The 20,378-nt window shown below is 43.2% G+C and overlaps 1 protein-coding gene across 5 annotated transcripts in view; it reads left to right on the forward strand.

Annotated features, from left to right (window-relative positions):
- The window catches only part of DCAF6 (DDB1 and CUL4 associated factor 6), a 176,367-nt gene that overhangs the window by 70,267 nt on the left and 85,722 nt on the right, over positions 1–20,378 (forward strand). For all 5 annotated transcript variants that reach the window (XM_048869720.2, XM_048869730.2, XM_048869741.2 and 2 more), the window contains exons 7-10: positions 1,105–1,319; positions 11,260–11,353; positions 17,827–17,946; positions 18,178–18,423. In XM_048869720.2, coding sequence (XP_048725677.1) covers positions 1,105–1,319; positions 11,260–11,353; positions 17,827–17,946; positions 18,178–18,423 — 675 coding nt within the window. The remainder of the gene's footprint in view (positions 1–1,104; positions 1,320–11,259; positions 11,354–17,826; positions 17,947–18,177; positions 18,424–20,378) is intronic.

Consider the following 20,378-nt stretch of genomic DNA (forward strand, 5'->3'; position numbering starts at 1 on the left):
ACCATACAAAGTAACAGTAATATATACATGATTAGTTTATTTTTTTCTAGTACTTTTGGGTGGGAGTGCAGTCATCCCAAATGCATGTCAGTAAAACTTTTATACTACACAATATCATCAAACTGTTAAATACTACATTTCATAGAGGCTTATTTTAAAAATACTTTAATTTCATTTTTTATTGCTACTTTTTTTCATAGATCTCTATCTTCAAAGCATTGTTGCCTTTGTGTTGAATTCAGCTGTATAGACCTGTAAGGGGGAGAGGGAAAATGATAAAAAAACATTAGACACTTGTATAATTGTTCTGTGCAGAATATAGTGATTTTAAGAGCTGGCACACCAGTACTGGCAGCAAATGCTATGTCTCATTTAAAAGCAGACTCCTAGCTCATCTGCTATGGTATAAAGAATCCATTATTATCCCTGATGCATTGAGGTAGTACACACTGAACTTGTCATTATTCTAGCACTGAATATTATCAATTGCAGGCCATTTTAGTTTTGGAGAGAAATCCATACACGTCAGAAAAAAGAGATCTGTAAATGATTTGTAAAAGAGATTATTTTCAATCTGTTCAGAGGTTTGGAAGGTTATAAATATTTCCAGTGGAGATTCATTAGTGAGTAAAGCACAGGTGAGTTGGTCAAAGGAGAAATGCAATTTATGTTTTGAAATTTCAAAGGAATATCATCACCACATATGCCACATGTCTTTAGATAAGTATGTGTACATAGCAATATGACCTTAAATGTTGAAGGGAATATCTTTTAGATCCCTTCTCTAATTGGTTGTGGTAATTTGAATTATTGTGTTTTGTATTGTAAATATTTTTAGTATTGATAACATTCTGTTTCCAATAAGTGTTACAGACACAGTGGCAAGTGATATGCTATATAACACATTAATCTTGTGTGTACACTAAGAGAGAGAGGTTAAAGTACCAAAATAAAATATTGGCAAGATCTGACTTGTCGCTTTTGTGCCATATTTAGTATTTCTCTAGCTATAATTCATACTATTTTGGCTGTTTTGTTAACCATATATTTGCAAACTGAAAATGTGTTATAGTTTGCACTTTTTTTTGTTTTTTATTGTTTTAGGTAATTATGCTGGTCGGGGCACTACAGGAATGGTTGCACGTTTTGTTCCTCCACATCTTAATAACAAATCCTGCAGGGTAACATCTCTGTGCTACAGTGAAGATGGGCAGGAGGTCCTTGTTAGCTATTCTTCAGATTACATATACTTGTTTGACCCTAAGGATGACACAGCCCGAGAACTTAAAGTTCCTTCTGCAGAAGAGAGAAGAGAAGAGGTGAGTGAGTGATTAATATGATCTGTTGTCATCTATTTGGGCAGTTTTTCCTTGGTGTAATTATTGACACCAATGGTATTGCCCTAAAGATGAATTTGACAATATTGCTGAAAGAATAGTTGTGTGATATGACCCTGAATGTACAAGGCACTGTGCCATCACACATTGTGCAGACAGAAAACCATCACTGTCAGAGCTCTTCCTGTAATACTTAACCTTTATAAACCAGAAGAAATTTACAAAACCTGAAGAAATTCTCTTTTGGGCATAAGAAAATTCTGCCCAAAGATACTTTAGGAAAAAAAAAAATCAGTCTATAAAAACAGGGGCTCTTAAAGAAAGAATCTTAGTAGCCTTGTTTTTGTACTCAGCAATGCTGTAATAGAAGAGAATGATTTTACAAAAACTGTAAAATACAGCAGAACTTGTTTTTATAGGGTCTAATCCTGTGAAATAGAGCAGAGCCTGAATTGAAAAGGTTTTGCTTGGCCACAGGTAAACTGAAGCTTGTGAATTGGCTCATATGGGGGAAAAAGCAGCTTGCCTTTCCCCTTCAGCACTGAGCTTAGGTCACTGATATTTGCTGTGTGTAGGTCCACTAGTCACACCTCCATTTATGTGACAGTACTAACATCCTCCATCCCCAACTTGTTTCCCTGTAGTTGACCCTTTGTGGCTAACATGCTGATGGCAAATGGGGCAAAGTTATCCTAAATGGATTCTTCACTGCCTGCCTACTAGCACATTGAAATTCCTTATTTCCTGCTGGTTTTGAGCCTTATGTGAGCACACAGCGGTTTTCTAGTTTGGACTCATAGAGTGAATGCTATTTACCATAAAGTGGAATGAAAGATTTAAATTGTTTAAATGAATTAATGGCAAAATGCAGTTCTGGAAGCAGTGACCCTCTGCTTGTTGCCATATGCTGGAATTTTGGATATTTTTACATTTAAGACCAGTTGTCCACACATACAGCACTGGCAAAGTCTACTCTGCTGGAGTTGCAGGATACGCTGGAACAGTTTACTTATATGAAATTCTGTTCGAGATATAGAAGCAGCAATGTGTGATAACAGCATATTTCCCTGAAGACAGAAATAGCAACAAGAAGGATCAACAGACCTGTCAGGAACTCATTGATACGTATTTTAAAATAGTATGTCTCAGTAACAAAAATGAGTTTGTTTTGTTTAACTGTGTGCCATACATGTGAAACAGAAAAGAGAAAAATTAAATTTTTTTTCTAATTTATAATCTTTGAATACCTTTTAATCTAGAAGTATTTTTAAATATATAATTTTTATAAGTTGAATGTTATGTTCTATAGGTTACGAAAACTTTCAACATTTTAATTCAAGATGAATTTCTGTCTACAAAATTCCACTAAAACCGTATAATACTCATTTGTGCAAGCTCCTTTATACTGCAGAGGTTTGTTAATTATCAATGGCCTTTTTTGTCCAAGTCTTTACGAAAGCTTATTAGTCAACATATTTTAAAGGTTACTAAAGGGTATACACACTACTTGCTCATAAGTGCTGTACTGTGCAAAAGATTTTTCATAAATTATTGCACATAAATCTATATTAAGTATTTAGTGATATTTATGAAAAATGTTTGTTGTGAAATTTATGCAGGGCCTGTTAGTAAATTTAGTTTATATTGATGAAGTTATTTAAGATTTTTTTTGAAAGCCATTATTTAAGAGCTTGTCAGACAGTTATAAAACCGTATTAGAACGATTCATCTAGTGTTTCTTAAATTTTTGTGTAAACTTTTACCTAGCGGAAGGTGCCAGATCATAAGCCCTGGAGATTGATGTTCTGAATTTATTCACAGCATAGTCGAGTGTGAGTGTAAGATTCCCCATGCTTCCCTGCCAGTGTACCTTTACCCGAAAGGACCACCTCAAGGAGCGAAGAGGGGAGTTGACATTTCCTTGCCCTTTTAATTCTTGGTGGCTTTGAGACTGCCAACTAGAGTGTCAAACAGTCCCAACCATAGTGATGTCTTTTTTTTATGTGGGACTAGACTGAGACCACCAACTCATTTCACATAGACTGCCAAATAGCAGTTATATGGCATTTTTCAGTCACTGCTAACCTTCGCTGGATTTGAACAGGTGTGACTGAGATAGGTGAAAATAACAGCAGTTTATCTAAAGCTGTTGCTTTGCCTTCTGTGCAGTTGAGCACTTGCCTTGGTGATGTAAATGAAAAGAGATGGAGTTCCCCTCCACCTCTAGCCTTTCCTGGTCATTAGGTTGCCACTGATCAGAATGTTCCTTCTCCTGCTTCTCCCTTTCATTACTACTTATGGGTTCCATGGCAGCATTCTCATCTGTTTCCACATGAATGCATCAGAAGAATCTTTTTGTTTGTCAGCAGCAGCACCATTTTCTCTGATCATATACACCTCAGGCATTTCTTCATTGTGTAGAACGTGTATTAAGGGAGTATTACCTAACCAAGGGTGATTGAGAGGGAAGGGAGTTGCAGGACAGAAGAGAGCGTAAACAAAGTTTGGGCAGGATTCTATTTCCTCCCTCAACATCCCCGGTGACTCCCCCATTCCCTATGCATGCTACAAAGTATGTATCTTCACTGCAAAGTTACTTGAGTGATCAGGACCTGGGTTAGCCTAATGCCAGGTGAGCAGCCATGCTATAAACCAAACTCAAGTTACAGTGTCTTCATTTCAGAGTAGCAGCCGTGTTAGTCTGTATCTGTAAAAAGAAAAGGAGTACTTGTGGCACCTTAGAGACTAACACATTTATTAGAGCATAAGCTTTTGTGAGCTACAGCTCACTTCATCAGATGCATACTGAATTCACCTATGTGAGGTGCGAGGCCTTCTTGGAGCATATACCATGTTCTTTGTGCTGCAGTAAGCTGAGCCACTCTGTGGTTGTGGGAAAACTTCAGTCCTGGGCATAAGAGGAATTGTGGGAAGGTCATTGGAGGACTATCAGAACTTGAGTGGCTTAACCTGCATCCTCCTGGATAGTGAAGGGTTAGCTGCCCAAATGAAAGCCTCTCTTGGGTGTTAGTCTGTGTCTCAGAATGGGCCAAGTAGGCCTGGTTGAGAGTACCATAGAACTTGGGTCAAAAGTTTGTGTTTGTGTGGATGGAGAGCCCGGTTAATGACAACACCTGAATAAGAGCCCAGGTTAACTCTTCGGTGAAGTTATCCAAAGAGGCTGCTGAAGGTGACTCCTCAAAAACCCTCTCACCTTCCTGTCCTGCTCCCACTGTGGCCCATGATGTATCTGACTGCTGGAACAGTTCACAATTCAGGGATACAGGCTCAGGCAGCAGCCTTTCACCTCAAGTTTCTCTTCTTTGCTCTCATGGTACTTTCCTCAGCCTTGTATGGTCCTGAACCTCCAGAAACGTGTAGCCTGCTGTGGAATGGGGAAAGTGATTAGAGCTACCAAAGAGAATGGGGAACGAAGTTGGTGAGGAGAAATCAGCAAAAACATGTAAAAGAACGGAAAACAATAGGAAAGAAAGAAAAGATGACAAGGAGAAAGAACAGAAAAGTTACATGACAGATAGAAGAAAGGCGAGACTGCAGGGAGTGAAGGGATTCAGGTTGGTGGTGGGTGACCTCGCTGCCAAGACACTGTGGAGCGGGAGGTTGCGGGAGGACCTGTATATTAAGCAATTACAAACGTGTGGAATTGGCTTTGGAATCCCCCTGTTACTGCAGAATTTTGCTCCAGAATCTAATTTTTCCTGTAAAAGGAAATATGCTATGGTTGTGAGAATAGCCTTGAAAACGTGAATGTGGTGTAGTGTTATCTTCTTGAGTCTGCAGACTGTCTGAAACAATAGTTTTGAGCTACAAATTCCCCCTTTACCTCAGTGGCTTTTTCATTCAAAACTAAAGATAATTTAAATTTCAGTATTATTTCACTGCTGATTGTCTAGGCAGAAATACCTAGTAAATATGCTTATTGCATAGTCCAGAACTGCCTTTCTAGGTCATCTGAGCCCTAGCTGCCCCTTGCTAAGCTACCAAAACCTTTACTTCCTCTTCCTGCCCCGACAGTATTTAAGGCAGCAGTTTTCAAACTTTTTTTTCTGGTGACCCAGTTGAAGAAAATTGTTGATGCCCATAACACAATGGAACTGGGGATGAGGGATTTGGGTGGGGGAGGGGGCAGGGGACTGGGGTGTGGGAGGGAATCAGGGCTCTGGTCTGGGGGTGCAAGCTCTGGGGTGGGGCCAGGGATGAGGGGTTTGGGGTGTAGGAAGGTTTGGGGGGCTGGGGCAGGGGATTGGGATGTGGGCTTACCTTGGGCAGCTCCTGGGCAGCAACGCAGCAGGGGTGCTAAGGCAGGCTTCCTGCCTGTCTTGGCACTGCAGACCGCACTGCGCTATGGAAACAGCCAGCAGCAGGTCCAGCTCCTAGGCGGAGGAGCGCAAGTGGCCCTTGCCCGCAAGCACTGCTGCCCTCCCCCAGCTTCCATTGTTTGGTAACCAGCCAATGGGAGTGCGGAGCCAGCGCACAGAGCCCCATGGCCCCCCGCCTAGGAGCTGGACCAGCTGCTGGCTGCTTCTGGGGCACAGCACTGTGCTGGAACAGGTAGAGACTAGTCTGCCTTAGCTGGGCAGCACTGCTGACGGGACTTTTAACGGCTCAGTCAGTGGTGCTGACCAGAGCTGCCATGACCCAGTGCCTTACATTCTGTGACCCAGTACTGGGTCATGACCCACAGTTTGAAAACCACTGATCTAAGGTATAGTTATGTGTCATCAGTGCAAAAATCTGCATCATACAGAAAATAAAAATGCATGGTAAAATAAATTAGATTTAATATCAACACAAGTTACTGTACTGACTGTATTCATTTTTATATTTAATTCAAGCCCACCATTTAAATTACAACTCTGGCTACTGTAGAATTGCTAGGGATATTGCTGAGTCCAGGGACTTTGCTGCAGAATCTAGGCCCCACTTATTTTGGAATAAACAGAGCCTTGGTTAATGCACTAAAGTTAATACTGTGTAGAATAAACTCTGTGCAAGGGGTAGGGTTGTGGCTGTTTTGGGAGTCATAGCTTGAAATTTTAATATTTTTGTGTGACTAAAATTGGCCTTAACATTGTCTTATTTCACCTGTATACTCAATGTTCTTCGAGTCCTTGTTCATGTTGGTTCCATTCTAGATGTGTGTGCGCGCCCACGTGCACAGTCGTCGGAGATTTTTGCCTTAGCGGTATCCGTAGGGTTGGCTGTGGTGCCCCCTTGAGTGCCATGCTCATGCGATGATATATTAGGTGCTGCTGGCCCTACACCCTCTCAGTTCCTTCTTACGGCCCATGACGGTTGGTCAAAGTACCTTGTCTTGCATTGCAAAAGTGTTAGCGGTTCTTTACAACCCATTGTCTATCTTCTTTGTTTATAGTTTGTAGGTACTTAGTTAGCCATTAAGTTAAGTGTTAGTTAGTTTGGTAGTTAAAGTCCCAGCTGGGACTTTGCCCTGGAGCTTGGCACGCCCTGTCCGTCCCGTCGTTCCCCCGCCCCCCCCCGTCCCCGTCCGTCCCCCCCCTTCCCGCTTCTAACTATGCTCATCATGCAACAGGCCGATGCCTATTAGTGACTCCCACAACAGCTGTTTGAAGTGCTTGGGGGAGTCCCATAGAAAGGACAAATGTAGAATCTGTAAACAAAAACAAAACAAAAAAACCCATCTTTTGCTCTAGAACCCAAAAGGGGCGGGATATCTGCTTGAGGGCCCTCCTGGCTTTAGGGGCAGGGGTGGGCGCTGGCTTCAGCCCCGCGCTGCTCCCAGCTTCAGTGCTGGGGCTCCAGGCACCGGGTTTCAGCTGTGGGGCTCTGTGGCCCCCCCGAAAGGGCTCGTGGACCCCCGTTTGAGAACCGCTGGCCTCGGCGGTCTCGCAGACATCGGTCCCTATCAGGACGGGATCGCTCCCTATCACAGCACCAGTTTCCAACTCCCCAGTACCGCTCATCGGGCAGGCACTGATCCTCACCTTGTCTCACTCATCGCTGACCAGGGTCAGTTGGCAGACTCAGGCCTCAACGGCTCCGCCCTGATCATCAGAAGGGCAGTGGTCCAAGTTGGACCCGGAGTTCAGCCCCTCAATGAGGAAGGGTGATTTGCCGCCGACCTGTGAGAACGGTACGGTAGCAGCAGCAGCGGCATGGCAGCAGAGATAGTGGCACACTCAATGGCCATACTGGAACCCATGGGGTGTGCCTGTAATGCCGGTCCCCTATTCCCACCATTCCTCCCTTGCTACCTCGGACAAACTGCCTCTGGCACCGTTGGCACCGGAGTCTGAACATGGTACTGAATCCAACACGGGAGCAGCGCAGCAGGCTCCAATGCATAAGGAACCGTTCCCGGAGAGGGAAGAGGAATCCACCCTCCCCTGGTGGTCGTCGTCTCCGGACTAAGTGATGGTGAATCCCTCACAAATGGGCAGTACCCCCGATGACTTCAAGGAACTCCAGGTCCTCCTTAAAAGAGTGGGTTCCAATTTGAACTTGAAAATTGAGTTTGTGGAGGAGTCCGACCTCTTTTTAATGTTATATCCTTCTCCACCCCAACCCGGGTCATGCTGCCCGTCCACCCAGGGGTCCTTAAGAATGCCAAATCACTGTGGCAGACCCCCCTCTTCCATTCCGCCTACTTCTAAGAAGGCGGAAAAGAAGTACTACGTCCCTGCAAAACAGTTAGAATATCTGTATGCACACCCTCCAGCAGCATCACTGGTCATGTCTGCTGTTAATGAAAGGGACAGGCAGAGCCAAGTCAGTGGCATGCCAAAAAACAAAGACACCAAGAGACTGGACTTGTTTGGCAGGAAAATTTATTCAACGGCCAGCCTGCAATTTCAGGTGTCTAACCACCAGGCCCTGTTAGGCAGGTACAATTTTAATCTGTGGGACTCCCTAAGCAAATTCAGGGAGACCTTCCCACAAGACCAAGCCCAGGGGTTTGCCACTTCAGTGGAAGAAGGCATAGTGGTGGCAAGAGGGGCCTTCCATGTGGCCTGGGACACTATGGACTTGGCGGCCAAGGTGGTCGCCTCTATGGTAGTCATGAGGTGCAGCTCCTGGTTGCCCCAGGAGATGCAGGCCACCATTCAGGACCTCCTGTTTGAGGTGGCAGGGCTCTTCTCTGAGCTCATGGATGCAAGTCTCCCCGGCCTTAAAGACTCCTATGCCACCCTCCGCGCTTTTGACCTTCATACCCTTCAGCAGGCCAGAAAGCCATTCCGTTCTCCACCTCTCCAGTCTAGGTCCTGGGAACTCCCTGGCTGAGCATCTACAGGAGAAAGGATAGAGACAAGGGGTCTAAGCAGTGACACCTGTTGTCTTCCCATTTGTCTGGTCAGTCTGTCCTTTCCAGGAACCAAGGTGGCCAGAAGCAGGTATTTTGATGGTGTGCTCGAGGACGGTGTCCCAGTCGCATCCCAGGATCCACCCTCCTCCTTTCTTCAACCGCCTGTGCACCTTCCAGTTGGCCTGGTCATTGCTGACCTCGGACCATTTGATGCTTAATGTAGTATCTTCAGATTACACCTTCCACACTCAGGCCCCTGCAGGCACATCTGGCATCGGTCTACATCCCCAACAGACATAGCGTGGACTGGTAGTCAAGGTCCCAGACCCCATCCTGTCATCACTCGCATGGTGGCAGAATCCTGCATTTGTGTTGGAGGGGGTTCCCTTCGTGGCTCCATCCCCGCCGATGACCCTTGTCTCCGATGCCTTGGACCTGGGGAAGGGAGCCCACCTGGGCGATCTCAGCATGCAAGGTCATTGGTCAAGTCACGATCACTCCCTACACATAAACATCAGGGAGTTCAGAGCAGTTCACCTGGCCTGCCAAGCCTTCCTACCTCACATAGGAAGCAAGATGGTCCAGGTCCTGACAGACAATACAACGGCTATCTACTATATCAACAAGCAGGGTCGTCTGCCCTTTGCCAAGAAACCCGCAGGCTTTGGGACTTCTGTGTACAATACGACATCCATCTTGTAGCCGAACACCTTGGCAGATTGCCTCAGCAGGACCTTCTAGTCTTGTCACGAGTGGTCCTTCCATCCGGAAGTGGTCAGCATCATCTTCCAGAGGTGCCGGACTCCCCGATGGGCCTGTTCACGTCCAGGCAGAGCAGGAAATACCACGTTTTCTGCTGTATTCAGGTGATCAAAAGAGACTCCCTGATGGATGCTTTTCTGCTCCTGTGGTCGGGGGCTCTGTTGTACACCTTCCCCCCAGTGCCATTAATTCACAGAATCCTCATGAAGATCAAGCAGGACAAGGCGAAGGTGAGCCTCATAGTGCCGGCTTGGACACTCCAGCGCTGGTTTGGCATGCTGCTGGACCTCTTGTGGCTGCTCTGTTACAGCTACTGCTCAGGCTGAACCTGCCAAAAACCACGGCAGTCTTCTGCATCCAAACCTGGCAGTCCTGCACCTGATGGCTTGGCTGCTGCATGGTTAAATGCAGAGGAGCAGGAGTGCTCATCTGGTGTCCAGCAGGTACTGTTGGGTAGCAGAAAACCCTGCATCAGAGCTACCTACCTGGCTGAATGGAGGTGGTTTGCCTATTGGACCTCGGATAAAGGCATTCGGCCCAAGGAGGCCTTGCTGCAGTTAATCCTGGACTACCATCTGGATCTCAAGTTCCAAGGCCTGTCCCTTTCATCTATCAAGGTCCCTTTGGCCACTGTCTCGACCTTCTATCTGCCTCTCGAGGGCAGGTTGGTTTTTGCCCATGACATGACTGCCAGATTCCTTAAGGGCCTTGAGTGCCTCTACCCACATGTCAAGGGACCCCGTCCCTCTGTGGGACCTGAATCTTGTGCTGTCACGGCCCATGGGACCCCCCACTTCAAGCCTCTGGCTTCCTGCTCTCTCCTTCTCCTTTCTTGGAAGGTTGCCTTCTTGGTTGCAATAACATCTGCCTGCAGGGTCTCAGGGCTTTTACCTCCGAACTGCCCTATACTGTCTTTTACAAAGACAAGACGAGGTCCAGCTGCGGCCGCACCCAGCTTTTCTGCCCAAGGTGGGGAGGAGCCGGGAATCTCCCAGTTTCATATGGGCCAGGACATTTACTTACCTGTTTTTTTTCCAAAACCACGTAAGTCAGAGGAGGAGTGTAGATTGCATTCCCTAGGTTGTGCTAACCTCCTATATTGAAAGGACCAAGCCATTTTGTAAGTCTATGCAATTGTTTGTCACGGTGGCCGACAGGATGAAAGGTCGTCTAGTGTCTGCTCAAAGAATTTTTTCTTGGATCACTGCCTGCATTCACTGCTGCTAGGATGAGGCAAAGGTGCACCCTACAGTGATCGTAACCGCCCATTCAACCAGGCCACAAGCCTCTTCGGCAGCTTTCCTAGCTCAAGTGCCTATCCAGGACATCTGTAGGGCCACCTGGTCGTCTGTCCAATGTTCATGTCCCATTACGTACTTACCCAGCAGGCCTGGGACAATGCTGGCTTCGCCAGAGCAGTGCTGCAAGCCGCAAGACCGTGAATTCTGAGTCCACCTCCGAGAATACTGCTTGAGAGTCACCTAGAATGGAATTGACATGAGCAAGCACTCAAAGAAAAAACGGTTCCCTACCTTTTCGTACCTGTGATTCTGCAAAATGTGTTGCTCATGTCCTTTCCAGTACCCACCCTGCTGCCCCTCTGTCAGAGTTGCTGGCAAGAAGGAACTGAGAGGGCGTAGGGCCAGCGGCACCTAATATACCAGCGCATGAGCGTGGCCATAGCTGACCTTACAGATACTGCTAAGACAGAAATCTCCAACTGTACACATGAATGCGCCCACACCTAGAATGGATAAGACATGAGCAACACATCTCGAAGAATAACAGTTATGAAAGGTAGGAAGCTGGGTTTTTTTTAGTTTTATATAATACTATTGCTTATCTTTATTTTTCTAGTTACGGCAACCTCCTGTTAAACGTTTGAGACTAAGAGGGGATTGGTCAGATACGGGACCCAGAGCAAGGCCTGAGAGTGAACGAGAAAGAGATGGTAATGTGTGGTTATTTTAATTGTTGTTTCTAGTATTTCTGAAGTATATAAAGTGTTAAAAACAAAATTATCTGCAGTTTTTAAGGATCATACCCATATTTTAGAATATTTCATTTATAGCTTAACATAAGATGAAAAATGTTGCTGTACTGAATGTAGTAAATTTTATGCCCTGTCTGCATTAGGGAAATTCTAATCAGTGTAGTTAATAGTGTAGGTGCACCGTACCTGTGTGAAATAAGACTTACTGAATTAAGCTGCACTAATGTACTACGTTGATGTAGTTACATCAGTGTGAATTTCCTTAATGTAGATACGGCGTTACTTTTTGCTAAAGCTACAAGAGGAAATACTGTGTAATAATTAAATGTGGACTAGGAATCAAAACAATAGTGTTTCAATCCTGATTCTGCCACTGATTCATTAGTGACAGTCGCCAAGTCGTTTAATTTTGATGCCTGTGCTTTCACATCTGTAAAGTAGTATTACGCAGTGGCTGGAACCAGACGCAGTTAATACAGGCAGTTAATAGGTCCAAAAATTGCTTTGCCAATAATAAAGTGGGGTCAGCAAACAGTGATCCTATTGCATTTTAAGTTGGAAAGCTTGTGGAACGTTGCTGCTTTCTTTAATGACATCTTCCCCTTTGCCCTTCAGTGCATTTTCATCTGCATATCCATAATGATCTCTTAGCTTATCTTCATGTGTATTTGTGTGATTATTTTTTTTATACTCCACACTTCTATAGGCCCCACTCATTTTTTAAGTTTATTTCTTTTCACATCACCTCTTGGCTACAGCTCCTACTTGGTTCTTGCTCCTCACTTTCTGTCTGCATCCTCTCCTCTTGGCAGTTATGTTTTTTCTTTTTTTCTTTTTACTTTTTTCGGTGTTCTTCTCTTTTTGGTTACCTGCTTTCTCATATTAGCAATGGTCTGTCTTGAAAAGGTTTTGAAAAGTGGCTGTGCTAGTTCTCCTACTTCCTAAAATCTGTCCTTTTTTCTCATCTCCTCCTCTAGGTCTTCTCTTCCACTCACCTCTTCCTACCTCGGAAAACTTCTGTGTCCATCCCTTTTGCCTCAAGCCTTTCCCATGACCCTGTAGTCTCTCTGTCCCTCTAGCTTCTCACATAAACGGTCACTTCTGATCTCCAGCTGATCTGAAGTTTGAGAGGGATACTGAAAACTCTCTCGTTCATCCTGCTTCCCTCCTCTGCAGCAAGTGTTTTCGGAACCAAGCAAAACTGACAAACATTAGAAAAAGAGAAGCAACAAAGAAAAATGAAAAACTCCAGCTCTGGCCTGTGGTGTGATTCTGACATTCCTCTCTTCTTCCTCTGGGCCATCTGTCTAGGCAGCTCTCACAGGTATTCAGAGGAATGGCAAGTCCGCTTATCTTTTTGCTGCCTCGGATGTCCATTCTTTTTTCAGCAAAAAAAAATCTTTCAAACATTTATAAACAATTGCAGAGTTGTTTTATTTTACAAGAATTACAGGAGTAATAGCTTAAGGTACAGCCTTTAATTTCTTGTGTGCTGTAGACAGCTAGGCACGTGTTCGAAATCAATGGCTAAAAGGTCTTTAGCCACATGAGCCTAGCAACTTTGTCAACAAGAAGTGTAGAAAAAAAGTGTCAGGAAATGGGGGGGAAAAAAATCAAGAAACCAAGAAAATAATGTAAGTAAATTATGTAATGCTTTGAGGTAAAAAGATATGCTTTAAAATTGTCCAAAAGTTTAGGTATCTTAAAATACATCACAAGCTTTGCTGCTTTTTGCCCGATCAAAAGAATATTCAGGGTCACAGGAAGACACTTGTATGTAGCTCAACACACAAACCTTTGAAAATTAAGAAAACTCATGTTTTTACAGAAAATACTTTTTTTTCCTTCTTAGGTCTTCTTCTTTTTGTGTGTGCTTAATGTGAATTTAACAATTCCTTTTTTTAATCACACTATCTTTACACTCTCCCACCCACCCACCCCATTACCCAGAGTTTTCAGAACCCAAGGCAGTGGTAATTTTCCTGTTTTCCTCCAGGCAGTGTCAGGAATAAATCAGTGGGGACGCAGTTCCTCCATCTGAATGACTAGGGCCCTACCAAATTCACGGTCCATTTGGGCCAGTTTCACCGTCATAGGATTTTTAAAATAGTAAATTTCATGATTTCAGCTATTTAAATCTAAAATTTCACTGTGTTGTAATTGTAGGGGTCCTGACCCAAAAAAGAGTTGTGGTGGTGCGGGGTGGTTTGCAAGGTTATTGTAGGGAGGGTTGCAGTACTGCTACCCTTACTTCTGCGCTGCTGCTGGCAACAGTGCTGTCTTCAGACCCTGGCAGCTGGAGAGCGGCGGGTCCTGGCCAGGAGCCCAGCTGTGAAGGCAGAGCCGCTACCACCAGCAGCACAGAAGAAAGGATGGCTTGGTATGGTATTGCCACCCTTGCATCTGCTTCCCTGCTTGCAGAGCTGGGCCGTCAGCAGCTGCCACTCTCTGGCCGCCCATCTCTGAAGGCAGCAGTGCAGATGTAAAGGTGTCATGGTATAGTATTGACACCCTTATTTCTGCACTACTGCTGGTGGGGTGCCGCCTTCAGGCCAACAGCTGCCGCCTCTCCCCGGTCACCTAGCTCTGAAGGCAGCGCAGAAGTAAGGGTAGCAATACCACGACCTCCCCTAAAATAACCTTGTAACCCGCCCTGCAACTCCCTTTTGGGCAGGACCCCCAATTTGAGAAACATTGGTCTTCCCCATGAAATTTGTATAGTATAGGGTAAAAAGCCCACAAAAGACCAGTTTTCACCAGGGGGGAGGGGAGACCAGATTTCATGGTCCGTGACGCATTTGTCATGGCTGTGAATTTGGTAGAGCCCTAGATATAATTGATACAAACTATTTTTAATTAGATTTTAAGCATGTGTGCGCGCACACACATGCTGTCACAGTAGGTTTTAGAGCATCTTAAACCTTTATATTTACCCAAGTTAAGATGGTTTCAAGGGATCAACAACTAGGGGTGTCCAGGTTCCAGTTTTTATCCAGCTGATGGGGAATTTTAGATGTCAGAACCTTGCCTAAAGAAAACTTCCTTGGACTGCTCCCAAGCACACTTTCTAACGAAACTTTTTATACATTTTCTCCAAACAAAGCACATACAGTAGAACCACAGAGTTACGAACTGACTGGTCAATCACACACCTCATTTAGAACCAGAAGTACGCAGTCAGGCAGCAGAGACCAAAAGAAAGCAAATACTGTACAGTATAGTACTGTGTTAAATGTAAACTACTGAAAAATAAAGGAAAAGTTTAAAAAAGCAAAAGTTTTAACAACGTAAGGAAACTGTTTCTGTGCTTGTTTCATTTAAATTAAGGTGGTTCAAAGCAGCATTTTTCTTCTGCATAGTAAAGTTTCAAAGCTGTATTAAGTCAATGTTCAATTGCACACTTGAAAGAATAACCGTAACGTTTTGTTCAGAGTTACGAATATTTCAGAGTTACGAATAATCTCCATTCCTAAAGTGTCCGTAACTCTGAGGTTCCTCTGTAACTCATAATAGCCCCTGATAGGCTAACAATTTTCCTAGCAATAGCCAATGACAATTCATTATTCTCATTATTAGCAAAGCATTTCTAATCATAACAAGAATAAAACTTACATCAGAGGGGCCTAAAACCAAGATCATCTGTCAACACATTCCTTTTATTTTCATGAAACCTTAATCTCTGACCTTGCCTCTCAGGGCCTAAGATTTTCCTTGCTATGTGATGTTTGGGTTTCCAGTGGCAATGGTTGAACATACAAAATGGCTGACTGCAGTACTGCCAAATTCTGGGATACATGCAAGTGTATCAAATTCAAGGACTACAACCCCACCCACCTCATTTTTCCTGTCACCGAGGTTGTCTGTCACCCAAGTTGTCTGAATATTTCTTCCATTGCTCCTCCATAGGTTTCCTTTCTTCTCTCCATTTCACTCAGCCCCCATATGAGCTATGCCTAGTTCCAAGATCCTACTCTTTCGCTAAGACTGCAACTTCAGCACCTTGATTCTCATCTGATACAGCTAAATAGTGGCTGATGTGCTGGGGACAGAAGGTACATTGTATTAGTTAGGCAAGTGGGTGAGCTGAGACTTCCGTTGTGCTAAATTATCTGTTTGTTTACCTCATCCTTCCACCTTATATCCATCGCCTTTCTTATCTACCCTCCTCCTCTAATCCCTCCAGTTGTTCTGGTGCAATCCATCCCATCTCCTGATCTTCCTTGTGCTCATGCCCTACCTTAGTCTTCTCCTTAACTTCTTGCTCTCTTCTGGCTTTTCCTTCTCCCAATACAAAAATGCTTTAATCTCTCCTATTTTACAAAACCAAACCTTGAGCCCACTTGCCTCTCCAACTGTCACCCAGTCACCTTTCATCTCTAAGTTCATTGAATGTACTGTTTACAATTGCTGTCTGGAGTTCCTCTTCAATCCAACTTCTGTCCCTTGCATTCCACTGAAACCACTCTTGCCAAAAAAAATGACTCCTTCATAGCTACAGTTCAGGACCAGTTTTCAGAGTAACAGCCGTGTTAGTCTGTAGTTCTCCATACTTACCCTCCTTAACTTGTCAGCCACTTTTGGTACAGCTGACCATGCTCTTCTTGGAATCATGTCTGTCTTAGGTTCTGTGACACTGTCCTCTCCTGGTTCTCCTCCTACCTCTATAAGCACTCCTTCATTGTGTCTTTTGAACAATCCTCCTTATCTGCCCTTGATCTTTCTTCAGGGCTTCCACAGGGTTCTGTCATTGGTTCCCTTCTCTTCTCCCTCTACCCCTTATCTCTGGGTAATTTCATTTGCAAACACAAATTCAACACCATCTCTATGTTGACAACAAAGATCTACCTCTCTCCTGCAGACCTGTCTCCTTCTGTCCAAACTAAAATCTTGGCCTGTGTTTCTGACTTATTCTTGTGGATGTCTAGCAACAAGCTCAATCTGCAAAAGAACTCCTAATCTCCCTCCTCTGCCCAAGCATCTTTCTCAAACACTGTGGACAACATCATCACCCTGCTGGTCACTCAGGCCTATAACTTGGGTATTATTTTTAACTCTGACCTCTCTCTGGGTCCTTACATCCAGGTTATATCTAAATTTTGCTGTTTGTTTCTGTATAACATATCTAAAATTACAGTCTTTCCTGTCCATCGACAGAGCTAAAACTCTCATGCAAGCTCTCGTCGCGCATCTTGGTTACTGCAACATCCTTTACTCTAGCTGTGACAAATGCAGTTTTGCCCCACTCATATCCATCAAGAATGCTGCTGCAAAGGTCATTTTCCTAGTCTGTCACTTTGACCATGTCACCTCTCTCTTTGAATCCTTTCACTGCTCCCCCTTCTCTATCACATCAAACATAAGCTACTTTTCTTCACTTTCAGGGGCCATCAGTCGATCCCCATCCTACCTATTGTCTATTTTGCTATCAAGCTGTCAATATTCACCTCGGATTGGCTAATGATGCCAGCTTCCACTGCCCACTTGTTAAATTTTCAAACAAACACCCTCATGCTTTCTCCCATGCTGCTTGCCACAGTTGAAAGGCACTTCCTGTAAACATTGGCAAAGCTACTTCATTATCCACTTTCAAATCCTTCATCAAAACTCTCCTTTGTCATGGTTCGTACAATTTTTTTTACAAGGGTTGAATTGCAAGTTTGCTGAAAACACTGCCTATCATGCTGACCAATATATTGTCTCATTGTTTCCCTGTAATCCCCCTGCTTATCTATCCATCTGTTGTATTTTGTCTTATGCTTAGTCTCAACTCCAAGGGGTTAACAATCTGTGTCTTTGTTCTGTGTGTATAGCATCTAGTACAATGGGGTTCTGGTGCATGACTAGGGCTTCTAGGCAATATTGTAATACAAATAATATGTTTAACTGTGTTCTTGAATACAGCAAGAATACATATATCTAGTTAGAAGGTACAGAATATCTTCTAACTAGATATATGTCAGCTGGGCAACAAGTGACATGTGGAAATTTGAATTCCCTTCTGTCACTTACATTAAATAGCAGAATAATCAGTAAATCACTTTTCCTGCTTTTAAGGTATTATCTAGTAAAAATGTCCTGTTTAATAATAAATAAAATATTAATAATTGTGGGAATATGAAACAGCTGACCTATTAACTTTTATAACAAGTGTTCAAACTGAATACAGTGGAACTCAGTTAGAGAAAGTCAGATATAGGGAAATTCCAATTTAATTGTGAAGCAGAATGAAAGTTGAGGTTTTTTTTAGTTTATTTCCCTGTTCAAATTACAATACGAGTTAGAATAACTTAGTCTTACTCTGAAAAAGTGCTTTCACTCCGAGGATACCAATTTGTATAACTTCAGTACTGTGTTTTTATATGGAAAAAGAAAAGCGTCTCTTGATTCTTTACAAAATTGCAGAAAAAATTTCAATATCTTTATTTTTACAGGGGAGCAAAGTCCTAACGTGTCTCTGATGCAGAGGATGTCAGACATGCTATCAAGATGGTTTGAAGAAGCTAGTGAAGTTGCGCAGAGCAACCGAGGACGAGGAAGATCTCGGTCTAGAGGTGATAACTTATTTTAGTAAGGATAAACAGAATTATTGATAATACAAGGATTTTTTTTACATGAAAGAGGGGGTTGGATGTACAAGATCTCTTTGATTGGAAGCTTTCTGGGGCACAAACTGTAGTTTTAGTATATTGTACAGTACAGAACATTTTATGTTTGCAAAATATTAAATGATCATACAAAAGAGTTCTTCTGTAAATGTGCATTTGCTATTTTTTTCCCCAAAGGTGGAACCAGTCGACCAGATGCCTCCATTATTAGCAACGTACCACCAAGTGCTGAATCAGAGACTGCAATGGAAGTGGATGGTCCTGAACAGCTTCCATCCTCTTCATCCTCTACAATGTCAGCACAAGCTCCCTCAACATCTTCCTCAGTAGAAACCCCCCCTTCCACATCCTTACTATCCTCTCCTGACAATGAACAAAGACCATCTTTGGAGGCATCTGCTCATCCTACACTCCATCAGTCTGGTGAGGAGAAATCGATCCAATATGCCATGGTTTATCAAATTACTTAAATAACAAACTACAATTTTGTTTTTGACACATTTTTGGTAATTGATTTATAGTCTTGTTGAGGTCATGCATGTCATGAATGTGGATTAGATATTTCTGTTACTTGACAATATATAAGTGTGGCTATAAAGAAATGTACTTTCACAAAGAGAATCTCAAGTAGAATTACTAATCTTGTTTTTAAAAATTAATTATACTTTTTTTTAAAACAAAAAAAACCTATATTTTGTATTGTTTAACTGTCTTCTTCGTGGCATATAAGTAGATACCCTACCCCTCCTGCTGAGATTTGGCTGCAGTAGCTCCAACACAATGAATAGCAAAATCTGTCATCTTTTGCTCATCAATGGAAATCTGGAATGATGTGTCCCTTTCAGCCAGTATATAAACCCAGGACCTATAGAAGCTATGACAGAATCAACTACGGCAGAGTTGTTTTGCCTGTTAAAAGTATCTGGATGGACAGGGCTCACCTTGTAGTGTATTCTGTCCCATTTAATAATCTAAGTTCTATTTTCACTTCTAATATTGTAACTGAAGTAGCTCCTTGTCTTAAATGGAGATTTACATTTACATTAGTGTAAATGAAAGGAGAATTTAGCCTAGTTGTTAATATCAGTGATCTCTTTGTGGGAGAGAGCTACAAGGCTGAGTCACAGCCCTCTGCACCAATACGCAGAAGAGGCACTTTTTGTCCTGGATCCCTGAAGGGTGCATAGCAGAAGGCCAGGAATACCACCTGCAAGAGGTGTTGCCAACTACCACAATTTTCTCACAGATATCACAATAACTGGTGTGTTTCCTAGAGCCCCAGCTTCTAGAGTCATGTGTTTACATGAGTCTCAGCTTTCAGTTTTTTTAAAAAAAGTAAGTTTATAGTCCTTATGGCTATAGAGAGAAGCTTGAAGATGAGACCTGAGTGCACCCAAAAGGTTGAGAAACTAGAAGGAAAATAATCCCTGCCCCCCAATTATTATTTTTTAAAAATCTCATGGGTTTTTTGAGGCTTGACTTGTGATTTTTGAAAATTTGGGGGAGGCAGTACTGTGTAAGGTCCACCCTCTCTCTTCTGATACTTATTGCAGGCATTGTGAGTTGCTGTCCTTGGAGGAGATGAGTGGTTCCAACTCTCCCAGGCCCTGAGTGGATGTGCTGGGATGAGGGAGAGATGAGATTTTTTCCCCATCTCCCAATCTTCTTTGAGAAGCAGCCATAAGAGGAAAGAGAGAGTGCCATTCACTGTGCTATGGCTGCTGCAGTCAGACCCTCTGGGACATTATCAGAAAGGGGCAGGACAGTACTGCTGCTTAAAAACATGGAAGAAAGAGAAGTTAAAGATATAAATGGATGTTTATTAAAGGTAATTTAAAAAAACCCCAAAACTTTCAAATATACCAATATTTGTCTGGTATCCCAGTTAATTTTCCCTAATAGAGAAAGTAAACAGCAACAATTTTACTCATTCCAACTGAAGTGTGGTTCATCTCTCCTAATAAATGAGAAAGTCAGGAACCCATTTTACTGAATATCAGGGGCTTTCAGTTACCTATAGCTTTTGCACACAGCATATTGATGCTGATACTATACCAACCAAGGTTTATATTCACAAATTGTCAAAAGCTCAAGGGCTCCGTTATACATAAAATGCTGCAGATTTCAGCCACCCTCATGTGTGATAGAGAGATGGCCAATCCCAGTATTGATCTGACTGTCATTTTGCTTTGTTCATTATATGTCACTGTTTACTGGGGCCTGTTGTCCCCGTGGCTGCACCTACTGTGTTAAAGAGAACTGCTGCAGGCTACTTTATTAAATGCTGTGAGTTGCATAATGACAACTGTTATAGAGAATCTTATGTAGTTCTGTACCAGCACTTTTCTGACATCTCTCCTACAGAATGCACTCTCACA

Source organism: Caretta caretta, chromosome 1 (genome assembly GCF_965140235.1).
Source record: "Caretta caretta isolate rCarCar2 chromosome 1, rCarCar1.hap1, whole genome shotgun sequence".
NCBI classification, from domain to species: Eukaryota; Metazoa; Chordata; order Testudines; family Cheloniidae; genus Caretta; species Caretta caretta.